The sequence below is a fragment of the Amblyomma mixtum genome, chromosome 3, assembly GCF_055824585.1.
Source record: "Amblyomma mixtum isolate Tamu chromosome 3, ASM5582458v1, whole genome shotgun sequence".
Classification (NCBI taxonomy): domain Eukaryota; kingdom Metazoa; phylum Arthropoda; class Arachnida; order Ixodida; family Ixodidae; genus Amblyomma; species Amblyomma mixtum.
Window position 1 is genome coordinate 39,601,141 of NC_143014.1, and position 12,466 is coordinate 39,613,606.

Below are 12,466 nucleotides of genomic sequence, written 5' to 3' on the forward strand. Positions count from 1 at the left end.
ATGCATGAGATGAAAAAATTGGACAGCACGCATCCATTTCTGCAGTGGGTAATCTAGGTGTAGCACAGATTAAACTGCTATTTTTTTATAACCTGCTGATTTCAAGCAAACATAATTAATCACAATTACAAGAAGATTGTAATAACATATAAACGGCAGCCAAACTTTGGCTGCGCTGTGTGTTAAAAGCGTTTCAGGTTAGCCAGCTTGTTCAACACAGGCACCCATTCATGGTTTCTCACTATCTGTATCGTACACTTACTTTAGACAAACCACACTTTCGATGAACTGCTCCCTCGCTGAGCGAGCATCCACATCAGCGTGTCTCAAAGCCGTTCCTGTTTTCCATACACTGTGGATGCAGAGCAACGTAAGTTTTATGGCACGCACCCTCCATTCTTGACAGGTGGAAACCGTATCCCATATGGCGTGACGAGAAAGTCCTTTTTTAAAGAGCGCTGCAAGGTGTCCAAAGGAAATACTGCATCCTATAGTGGAGGAAAATTACGGCTTACGGTTTCGGTTTACGGCGTATGAGACAGTCCACTGACCATGGCAAAAAAGCCCTTTTGTCTCTATTATGGGTATATACCTTGCTACTATCATAGGCCCTATGTAAGAGCACATCATTAATCAAATCTCTTCACGCTGCCAATTTGCTCCCCAGCTCCAAGAGGCAGAAGTTATTAAAATTTGTAAAGGTGGTGAGAAAAATAACATTTCTATCTATACGCCTATTTCAATGCCTCGGTATTTTCCAAACTTGTTGAAAAACTAATACACGAACGAATGAGTTCATTTACAACCAAGCATTACATTATGACACGCTGTCAGTCTGCGTTTACAAAAAAAAAAAAAAAACGTTCGCAGAAAGCGCTTTAGTAGTGGAAGAAGAAATCCTTCTTGGCGTTTTTGAGCATTAACTGTATACACTTAAAATTTTCATCGACTATTCAATAGCATTTGATAGAACAGATCACGCCTCATTATTAAAAAAAAATGGAATACTGTGGTTTCAGGGGTTGTTTTCGGTCTGTTTTGAAGTTAATACCGCCAGCAAAGGGTGCACATAAACTACTATCACTCCAGCTTCAAACCATTACTACACGGTTTTGCGCAGCGATCCATTCTCCGGGCGCTGCTTTTCAAGTTATATATTGGTTCGGTTTATGTGGTTTTACGTCCCAAAGAGGCACAGGCTATGAGGGACGCCGCAGTGGAGGTTTCCAAACTTTCTCTAACAGCGAGTATTCTTACACGCTTGCATTACTTTCAACCATAACAAATTAAGTTACTGTTATACAAATCTCTTTTCGAGTCTACATTAGCGTATGGTTATTTGGAATGGGGCACAATGACTGGAACAAACTTGTACAAAATCTATCGATTGCGGAAGAAAGCTGTAAGAATCATTTCTAGTCAGTGGGCTCCTCAATCGCGCTTTGAGCTACGTGGCGGTAGTGATAGGGAGATGTGCGTTGCGTACGTTGGCGTTGAAAACGTTGTGGCAGAAACGCGGCAGTTTGTGTGGGTTGCCTGCCAAAGTAAGAGGAAATGCTGCTCACCTGCGCAGCGAGGGTGGGCAGGTGAGCAGCCTCGGGAGTAGTGAGATGCTGCTCGGGAAGAAAACCCGGATCGCAGCCCAACACACGCTACCCGAGTCACACTGATGGCAGCACCCGCCATAGATGTGCAATGGCGCATCTCTGGACCGCTGCAGCACTGCGCCAGGAGTGGTGGAAAGACTGTTAAGGATCTATTTAAGTGTAGATAATGACCTGTTCTGTATAGGTGTACATTAACCCATTATCGCTATCCGAACAGCTGCCATCCGTGAACACTGGATCTGAACATCGGAACCGAAGTGAAAACCAAGCTGCTAGCGCACCCAATTCGCACTTGGCCTAACTACCCAAATCGGTCATCATTTTTTAAAACCAGTCTTCGGAAAAAACAGTGTCTCTTTCGATTACCGATTATCCGAAAAACATTCGAAAAGTTAATAACGAATCTCAGTATAGTTTTGAACATGCTTATTTGATTCGTTAGACGAATCGGATAGAAGGGTGTTTGATTCGCTATTAAAAATTATCGCGTATTCAGGAATCGCATCTTTTGTGGGAGGCGTTTCTGGATTGCCTAACATTAGAGATAGAGACACTGCAGAACTTCACCGCTATCCTCATGAGGGAGGTAATCTTACGAAGACAGCGAGCTGTTCTGCTGCAGCATCTTTGCCACTGTACGCATATATGGAGCGTTGATTTGCCGCATAGAAGACTTTACGAAGGGGCTTTATTTACTCCGCATGTTTTGATCTCGATCATTGTGCTCATTTACTGACGCGCATGCCCACCGTTCCAAAATTAAATCAGCCGTTTAAGTGAATGGGTTGTGCGGCTCGGAATTTTTCTGCTCGTACTGGTGCAAGCAATGTCGGTTTTATAACTAACGGGTGTGTTCTCGAAATCGGAGCCAAGAGACACGCCCCAGGTGCGATGGGGCGTGTATCCGATTTTAAAATACCAAAAGGTGATTTTAAAGGACCAAAATTTTTTGTTTACAACACAAACCTTGCTGTCCAAATCCTGCGCGGATGCATTAAAACACCGCAAAAAAAAAGAAAAGAAAACCTTGATCAATAGAGACACTTGTTATCTTGCAGTGTTGTTGCAGGACTGTTACATTACTTGTGTGCTAACGTTTACGCGCTTCTACGCTCTTTTACGCACGCCTGCGTGACGAGCTGGCATGCTACGAGTGCTGCCTCTCTTCCACTCTAGGAACCTTGATGCATTTAATAATATCTAGACTACGTATACCTCTATGTGGTCATGGTGGTTGCGAGGGTATTGATTTAGTTCCACCGCAGAGCATCTTTTTATCCCGTTTTACGCGAGTTTGAGTGTCAAGTTAAAATTACCACTTTTTACCGGCCATACCACGCTATTGATTCTACACAGCAAGATATTTTCATTTCCACCCTGATCTCGTAAAGAACATCGCGAACGACATGGCAGGACTGAAAAGAAGGGGTACGCAGGCTAATTGATGACCTACAGCGAAGGTTTATTGAGCTTCACCCGGGAAATGGAAGCAGACGAAAACGTGACTTGCAGGGAAAGGGACAGCAAAGCAGGCGCGAAATCTGCCAAGGAACACAATATCTTTCGAGCAAGACGGGAAGAGAGAGATAGAAACAATTTTTATTCATCAATTTTGGTGGAATAAGAGAGAAGGGGGTGAAGGGGGGGGGGGGGGGGGTGTAGGCCCGCCAGGCGACCACGAGCCGTAGGCGCACGGCGAACCCTTGGGCTCGGTGCAGCGATCGGAGAGCTGCAGATCCATCGAGGGACACGCATGAAGAATGTGATTGAGGTGACCTTGGGAAGATAGAAAACTTCTCGCGCGTATCTGTAGTTCTCAGAGGTCGAACTCGTTTCAAAAAAGACTGATCAGAAACACGCTCACGTCGCCCCGCCAAGGGAAAAAGTGCGATCCCTGCGGAAATTCGGTTATCGAGGCCGATGAACTTAGCTGTGCGGTCAAGCTGAGAGCAGGAACCCAGCTTAATTTATCGCCGCGCCTTTATTTTGCCGCACCTCGGGGATCTGGAGGGAGAGGCTGACAGACGAAGGCGACGACGACCGTCGAAGGCCGGCGCCGAAGGCGAGCGTAGAAGAAGACAAAGACCGTGCTGTTGGATGTGTTCGATTTGGGACCAGGATGACGCTGACGACCAGGGCCAGCAGTGTGCGGCGAGAATTGCGTGGGGCGCCGTTTCCCTCAACCTCAAGCTCTACGAAGGAGTCAGAGGAAAGCATGGAGTGGACCACGGCCTCCCTCGACGAAGAGGAGCGCCCTGTCGACGAGTACCAGGCCTCCAAGGAGGTCATGTGCGGCATCCGGAACCCGGACCCGATGTGGTTTGGAGCGCTGTCGTCGGGCCCGCTGTCGGTCTTGCAGGAGAGGTCCGCACGGAAGGTCAACATGCTGGCCGGCCAGAGGAAGGCCGCTGCAGAGTCGAGCCGGATCGAGGAGAGTGGTGGATACGTGTTCCAGAACCAGACGGTGCCCCCATCGTACAGCTCTGGTGGCACACCCTTCTGTGGGCCACAGGATATCTACCTGCGTGAGTATATTCTTTGTTTATATCGCTTTTGAAGCGAAAGCTTCACTACGGGACCTCGTGCTTCGATCGCCGGGTGCCTAGTTCTCACCTTCAAGTGACCTTGAGCTTCGAAAGCAAAAGATAGTCGTGTAACTGGCCCCCTGGCACAGTGGACAGCTTAGTCGTGCTTTAAGCTACGAAACCAACGGAGCACGAGCTTGGAAAGGAAAAGAAAGGCGCGTACCTGCTCTTTTGGAGCAGAAGACACCTAAGTCGTGTTTTTTATACGTGGCGGTAGTGATAGATGTGCGTTGCATGCTTTGGCATTGACAACGTTTTGACAGAAACGCTGCGCTGAAGATATAGACCTCCACTCCGCCACCTCTTTCTCTTTCTTCGTTCACTCCCGCCTTTCCTCCGAGATCTGTGAGACAGGTAGTGCGCCGTTTCCATACTTCAAAAACCAGTTTACTGAAGCCATAGGCCATCGGCGTTCATTGCATTCATTGGCGTTGGCGTTGACAGCGTTTTACACTCAGATGATTTTAAGGAAAAGAAGTGCGCATAACTTTCTCCCTTGGTAAGTGGACGCCTGAATCGCTTTTATAGGTACGTGGGGTGGTGAGAGAGAGATGTTGGCTGCATGCATTAGCGCTGACAACGTTGTTGCAGACACGCGGAACTGCTGGAATAGGCCGCAGCGTTCATTGGGTGAGCAAACTCTCGCGATCAACAGTTAACAGCAACCTGCCAGGGTGGCAGGGTGGGTGCGCTGCCTACCCAGTGTCTGGAGCGCACTCAACGTTACCAACGCCAAGCCGCTTTTAGTTGCCGTATACGCCATAGCTTTCGCTCTCTATCCAGGTTGAGCAGAGTTGAACCGCAGCTAATTTTTTCTTGTCTTGCTTCATTTTTAAGGCGGAAGCCTTTAATGCCTCATCGTTGTAAGCAGGAGTTGTCGGCAGAAAATGTCACGCTTTTCAATTGGTCGAAATGCTCGTGACGTCACAGTGCGCGAATTTCAAATGGGGCCAATTGTATTTTGGCTAGTAACCATGCAACCAATCAAAGGGATCGTATAGTGATGCTACAACTAAGTGGGAATGAGTTTAGTTAATTGCTTAATTAATCAATTAGCCTAATTAAGATAGAGGAGAATGAAGAGGTCAGAAGAAAGAGGGAGAGAACAGAAAGACGCGCGTCGCAGCAAGTACGCAGATAAGTACGAAGCCGCGTTCGCTCCACCACCACGCACTTCGACATTGCTCGTTTCGTATACGTTGTGTCGAACATCCTAGACAGTTCCAACATTTGACAGGTGAATGACAGAACACGATGGACAGAATTACAATAATATAAATATGAAATAGCCTAATTAACCTTTCTAGTTAGCCCGCATAAATCAACAAAACCGAGAACGAAATTGGTCGAGTTGGGGAATCGAACCAGGGTCTCCGGAGTGCGACACGAGCACGCTAGCCACTCCGTAATGCCAGCTGAATGGTTTGGAATGAACAAAGGCGCGTCTAGCTAATACGGCGTCTTCGTTCACTCCCATCTTCCCCCTTTCCCTTACGGCGAGGTGCAGGTGTCCACCCAGATATGCGAGAGAGATACATTTCCTTTCCTCAAAAAATAAATTTACCGTCCAGCAAGGCGTACAGCCGAACTGGCGATGGCGTTCTGTAGACTCCCTGGCAGCGTTGCAAGACACTGTCGCGTTCCACTCTTACAGGCGAAGCTTAACATCTTAACCACACATCAGTGACACAAGCAGACAGCCAATGGACGCGTCATTCGCTGGCAGCACTTGAATCATCATTCACAACCACATTCGTGGCAGAATGCTGTACTCAGGCTTTCGCCTTGCACCACTTTAGTCGCCAAAGTGACTCCAAATTTTTTTCTTCTGCTCACTGTACCTTTTTTAGCGTTCTGCCTTTTCTTGAGAGCACTCATGTTCCGGTGACATTTTTTCCGTGCAGAGAAGGCCTCCACGCTCCTGCATATCCATGGAATCGCGGTCCGACAAGCGGCTAGCAGGACCGACTGAATGGAACTGCCGCATTCCCGGACTCCGGCCCCTGTGGTGGCGCCCACGGCGCCACTGCGCATGCTCAACCATTGAAATACCGATTTTCCACCAATAACTAAATAGCGGAGAAGGTGGAGCGAGAACGTTCCTAACTTTCATTTGACTACTACACTGCCGCTTGCTGACACTAGCTGCGGTTGATTCTGCAATGCTCTGCAGTACGACGTTGCCAGTTTCGCTGCTTAAGATCACAATGCGCTCATAGCTTCGATAAACTTCTCTTCCAAATGTTTTGCCTTGAGAGCCATTCACTGTGACGCACTTTATGCGGTGGAGAGACACACACGTGCTCAATTTGGTATGCCTTCGTTTTTGGAGTCATTTCTGCTGTCCGCGGTTGGCCACACACGCCTGTGTGTCTGCGTGATTCGTGACGCTTTATATACACAAGTACACACAACCCACGTCTAGACCTTCCATATGAAAGCTGCCGCGATGTCAGGCAAATAGCTACAAGGAGAATAAGCACGACGTCGCGATCATCGGCTTGAGGGCCACCTTTGAGGGGCATTCGTCCCTTCGTTCTTGAATTGGATCTCTAAGAGGGACATCCACGGCCAAATATTCGTGCGATGACCTGCCGGACTAGAATACTTGTCTGTAGGCGATCCGGAAAGCGGGCGATCTCGAGACGGTAAGGTCCCGTGATGCAGGCGGGCCTGGCTCGTACTTTGAGGGTAGACTTTGACAGGTTAGTGTCGGGACCATTTTTGCACTCTGGAGGAGGGCGTGAAAGTTTCGCTGAGCGGATCGAGACAAACGTTTTGTGCATGCCGATGTAGTGAACAACACAGCGCGCGATTGCAAAACAGAGAGGTTAAAAGCCGCGTGTTCCATATTATATTGCTTGTAGGTTCAATATCGTGACATCCAAGGAGGCACTTTAAATATAAAGCGTAGATACAGTACAATGCCATCGAGCTTTGCTTGGAAGAAGGTGATTTCTTCTTTCTGTATGGGCTTAACACTGCGAGCCAGAAGTTCTCATTTGATGTTGGTCATCATCGTTATTACAGTGATCATCATCTAGATTACATTCACAGGATTGCCCGCAATCCCTACCCGCGAGTCACTTCATTACCGACTCTGATTAGGAGGCTTCAATGCTCAGCCTCCACCCGGAGTCAGAGATCAAGCTCCTCCAGCTGGCTGAAGACGCCGCTGCTGCCCAAGAGATAGTGGCCGGCGTTTAAGCGGCGTCGTCCTCTCTTGCACAGTCCGTTTCTTAAGGGTCCGCTGTTTTTTCCGAATATGAACTACCAACTATAGCCCGTTTGACGACGGTTGCGAGTTTAAGCGGGGGGCGGCTTCGGGTCGCTCCTCTGTATACGCTAGAAAGTTTCACCACCGCCGGGCTGGACAAAGGCGCAGTTCTGCCAGTGGTTTCTAACTACCCCTCCGTTGCGCCAGCCGCGACTGCCCTGCACTAAAATAAAACCTTATTATTCCACTTAAATGTCTGCTGCCCTCGACTACATTTTGGTTCTTTTGGTTTCTACGTCGTCACGCTAAGAGAACACCGGTTTTTTATTGTGCGTATTACGTGGCCTGGCGAAGGCGATTTTTTCCTTTACTGACTGACTGACTGACTGACTGACCGACTGACTGACTGACTGACTGACTGACTGACTGACTGACTGACTGACTGACTGACTGACTGACTGACTGACTTGACCTGACTTGACCTGACTTGACTTGACTTGACTTGACTGACTTGCCTTGACTTACTGACTGACTGACTGACTGACTGACTTGACTTGACTTGACTTGACTGACTGACTGACTGACTGATTGACTGACTGACTGACTGACTGACTGACCGACTGACCGACTGACTGACTGACTGACTGACTGACTGACTGACTGACTGACTGACTGACTGACTGACTGACTGACTGACTGAAATCTCTTCCCCACGCAGAGTAGCAAGTCAGCGGATTTAAACGCCGGCTAAATTACCTGTTTTCAATTAAAGAAGCCCCCATTTCTATCTCAAAATGCTGCCGCCACGGCCGGTATCGCAACGGCGACCTTTCGGCTGAGCAGCCGATCGGCATACAGCCGCGGAGCCAGCTGCTGCAGGCAGCTTTTGCTCTTTCATCCACGCTACTCTCCCATTCTTTCTTGTGGTGAATGCTAATATCAGTTCCGGAGCATTCCGCCTGCGCCCGAGAGCACCTGATTTATGCACACGCCCCGAATCTGCACTTGGGGCGGGTGCACAAAACAGGAACAGCACAGAGATTTCAGTGCAGGCGTAACGTCTGGTGGTGTCGTGTTGCATTGCCTGTGGAGCCTAATTCGAACTGCCTGCTCTGTTGTAGCAGGGCATGGGCTTTCTTTTGCTTCGTCGCCTGGTGCATGAAAAATGATACCAGTGGAGCAAAAGAAAGTGCATGTCATGGTACATGACGCAACGCGGACGGTTCGAATTGGGCGCTTTGGGCATTGCAACACGTCATCAAGGAATAGAGTTTGCTCTGAACTTCCGGCTCAGCTCATGCGCTCTGTTTCAATCTTGGGTGCCAAAAAATCAAAGCCCCAGATTTCCTCGCGATGGAGGACTTTAGAGAAAGAATTTATAACGTCGTCTGGTCCATAGCTGCGCATTCGCCAATGGCCGTAACCACTAGACTGTGCTGAGTAAAAAGTTGTTTTGTAAATTTGAGTTATTTACCTCATAAGCATGTTTTTGAAAATGATTGGCATCCGCCGCGGCTGACAGTTTGTTCCCGAGAATATGTGCTTTCTCTATTTCGATAATCCTATCTAGGAGATTTTTCGAAGGTGTTAGCTTAAACACTCGGTATGTACTCTTTCACTGCAATTTTTGTAGAGCTAGATTCGCCAGACTGCTGCACATTGCACGCTTTAGTTTTCTTCGTACTATTTTTCACCCCTACCATTCTGACTTTGCCTACTGAGGTCCTCAGCTATCTGCTGCAATTCAAACTGTGGGCTACTCAGCAGGGTATAATGTCATTAGCAAATCTGATATGCTAAGGTATCTCCCATTACCACTTTTTTCTACCTTTCTCGAGCACAGTGTTTCGAATACCCTCCGTGGACGTGCATTGAGTAACAACGGGAAGTTTGCGTATCCCCGCCTTATACCCCTTGCTACCAATATTTTACTGCTCCTTTTTGAGGACTGTGGTCGCTGTGCAGTCGTCCTCGGTGTTTTCCAGAACGTTCGCCCCTGCTTCCCCCGTGCCCTGATTGCGCAGTGCCAGCGTGACTCCTGATGTTGCACGAAAGGAAGTGTTCTGTCGTCGTTCATTGTCGTAGTTGGGTGGAACAGAAAGTCGAGGGCGCGGGGCGACATCAGTGGTCCGCTTCCTTGCCCTCCCCTTTAGCCCCCAAAATGGACGTCCTTGAAGCCGGAGAGCGTGTTGTCGCAATGTTTTCACACAGTTCATATAGTTGCGTATATATTTCTTTTGTACCGCGCAAATCTCGTCATAAGATTTATTACTTGAGTTCTTGAGTGATACTGTATCACACAGCATTAACGGATGTTTTTCTACTTTTATTATTCGATGGTGTTTTTAGAGTGAAGAGTGCTGGTATGGAGCACGGCGTTGGGCGAGAGAAGTCGTTCCAGTTGGCCATTGTATGGGGGAAAAGAAATACGGGCACTTATTCCTTTTTTGTTTTTTGCGCCGCTTAGTAGCTCATACAGTGGCGGGATTTGAAGGTACAGGCTCCGTTCTCAAGGCCGCTACCCAGCAAGGCCGAGTATTAGATCGGGGGAAAGCTGGTATCCGTTTGAGGAAACCGGTGGGCACAATACGCTATCGCGCAATTTGTCTTACAGCGACAGCTTAGTGTATCAGGGTGCAAACATCGATGTAGTACGGTGATTCGCGCAGTGCAGCTCACCAGCAAAGAAGACGTACAGTCGACAGTCTAGAATATTTGTACTATGTGATCACTAAGGAAGACAACGCAGATGCGTGTCTTTGTGCAATATTCACTTCGAATTGCATATTACATGACAACAATCAATGCCGCGTGATCGCCAAAGTGCAGCGCGACGGCGTATATGGAACTCAAGCTGAAGTTTGCCGTGTCGATTGCAGCGCCGTAACACACAGCATAGCGAGAGGAGCAAGCAATTTTGGGGGCGCTCTTGGTGCTATTCCACGCCACCTTCCTGAGCTTATTGGCGTGAGCTTCTGCGCTCTGTCGAAGCCACGCGTGGTGCGTGTCAGTTATCTGGATTATGTCTACAGAAGCGAGAAAAATAGTGCTATCAATCAAACGCGGTCTTCTAATCGTTCAGAATGTACACTCGTGTTTGTAGCGGTCCAAGCGACTGACGGCAGCAGTTCTAGGCACCTAGTGGAATAACTGCACTACCACCTGGGCAGCGCAGGTTCCCTACACGACGCTGCTACGGGACGCTAAACGCTTCTTCGCGATTCATTGCGCACGCTTTTGCCTATATTAACGTGAAAAGATATGTCCGGTCAGCAGGAAAGCCAGCGTCCGTCACGCGTGCATGGCGCAAAATTCCTCAGTGACGTCACCATGCTCTCGCGTGAAGTCAGCACTAAACCATAAAGTATATCGACGCCTGCAGCCAAGGAGAAAATTTCCTGCCAAGGTGCTGGGAATTAAATCAAGGACCGTCAGATAGCGAGGCGAGCACGCAACCCATAGGCCACAAAACCGAATGTGTTCCGAAATCGCGACTTGCGACTCGGCGATCATCCTACGGAACCGACTTGCTTCCCGAATAGAGGCGTACCTAGTGTATGCGTTTCCTTGCGAGTATATACTAATCTGTAGGTGTGTGATTAGAAAGGAATGAATATTTAATTAACCTCGCTACAGAGCTCACGATGAGACAATGCTTTCGCGTTCAAAGCACGTAAGCAGTCTTAACCGTTTTGATGGTTCCCTTCACCTCAGCTCAAATGTCCGTAATCGCTTCTGCTGATGCCCTGAGCGAGTTTGGTAATGGTATCAACGCGATGGTCTACGGGCGCCATTAAGTGGGCGAGAAAGTGAAGGAGTAAAAATTTGTTAACGTCCCAAAGCGACACATGGGGGCTGTGCACACTGTAAACAGAAATGTGTAAAAAGGGAGTAAAGTTGTCCTCTACGCACACCCTATAAAGAAGGGCGTGCGCCTGAGGACATCTTTAGTCACTCTTTACTCCCAGATAGGTTTATTCGTGTTCAGTGTGCAAGGGACACCGTATAGCGGAGGGCTCTGGATTAATTTTGACCAACTGTGGTTAATGAATTTGCTCTGATATCGCACGGCACGCGGGCCTTTCTGGGTTTCGTCCCCATCGAAATACGGCAGGCACAGCAGGGATCGAAACCCCGACCTTGGCATCAGTAGCCGGACACCAAAACCCCTGAGCCATCGCGGGGGGCATTAAGTGCCGGAGCCGTGACGGGATGTCATCAGACGCCACAGCTAGGTGGAATCATCACTGGCAGCTGTCAGGGTTGAAAGAAATGTGAAGGTTCCTCGCCGTGCTTGCGATTTAATCTTTGCCGACAGTTGGGCCAGTGTGTTTTTGATGTACGACAGTATCACCAACGCGCGAAAAACAGAAACTATATAGTAGGATAGAACTCAAGAACGAAGCGGCAGATGCCCTTCAAGGGAGGCCCTCCAGCCAATGGCGTCGACTTATTTTCATGGCGTCGCGGTTAATCCCTGGTCACGCTATATCATGACAGGGGATTTACCATGGATTAACTGATACTTTATGAAAATCGGCTAACGCCAATGGCTGGAGCAGAGGTCTGCACAGGCCTAATCCTGAGGCCCGAGCCCGGCCCAGGCCCGCGACTTGTATCCAGTGCCCTCTAAGTTATCACTTTATTGTACTTGGCGGAGTGGGCTCGGGCTCGTTGCCGCAGCAGCACAAGAGCTAAAATGCTCACTGCATGGAAGGGGGTTCGTATTATGCAGAAGTTATAAAGCCAGAAAATGCGCTGAAATCTCCAAAACGCTTGAAGAAATTCGTTTGCTATATATTAAAAGAAGTAAGGATGAGGCGGGTCCGGCCGAACGGTTTTTTCAGCAGTGATATCATATGTGAGGCCGCTTGGGATTCCCGAGTGTTAAATGAAAAGGGTAGCATGCACGCGTACAAAATTACTTCGAGTTACCATTAGGCTTTTAATCTGCAGTCATGTTTTACGGCGCGCGGTGTGTAAATATTAAAACGTCCTTGCTGCCGCAGTAATAACTTTTCGTTTAATGAACAATATTTTAGAGGAAGAATTCATGG

At 48.4% G+C, this 12,466-nt stretch overlaps 1 protein-coding gene across 1 annotated transcript; it reads left to right on the plus strand.

Moving 5' to 3' along the window:
• The first annotated feature begins 3,726 nt into the window (after positions 1 to 3,726).
• On the plus strand, positions 3,727 to 6,261 carry LOC149349778 (uncharacterized). The gene is made up of 2 exons (XM_089575487.1): positions 3,727 to 4,136; positions 6,102 to 6,261. The coding sequence occupies exons 1-2, from the start codon at positions 3,727 to 3,729 to the stop codon at positions 6,259 to 6,261; spliced, it is 570 nt and encodes a 189-aa protein (XP_089431613.1).
• The last annotated feature ends 6,205 nt before the right edge of the window (positions 6,262 to 12,466 follow it).

Bases quoted from the DNA above. Each gene is read 5' to 3' on its own strand.
- LOC149349778 (XM_089575487.1), top strand. From the start codon at position 3,727: ATGACGCTGACGACCAGGGCCAGCAGTGTGCGGCGAGAATTGCGTGGG. The intron at 4,137-6,101 runs GTATATTCTTTG...CGTGCAGAGAAG, and splicing joins CAGGATATCTACCTGCGTGA to GCCTCCACGCTCCTGCATAT.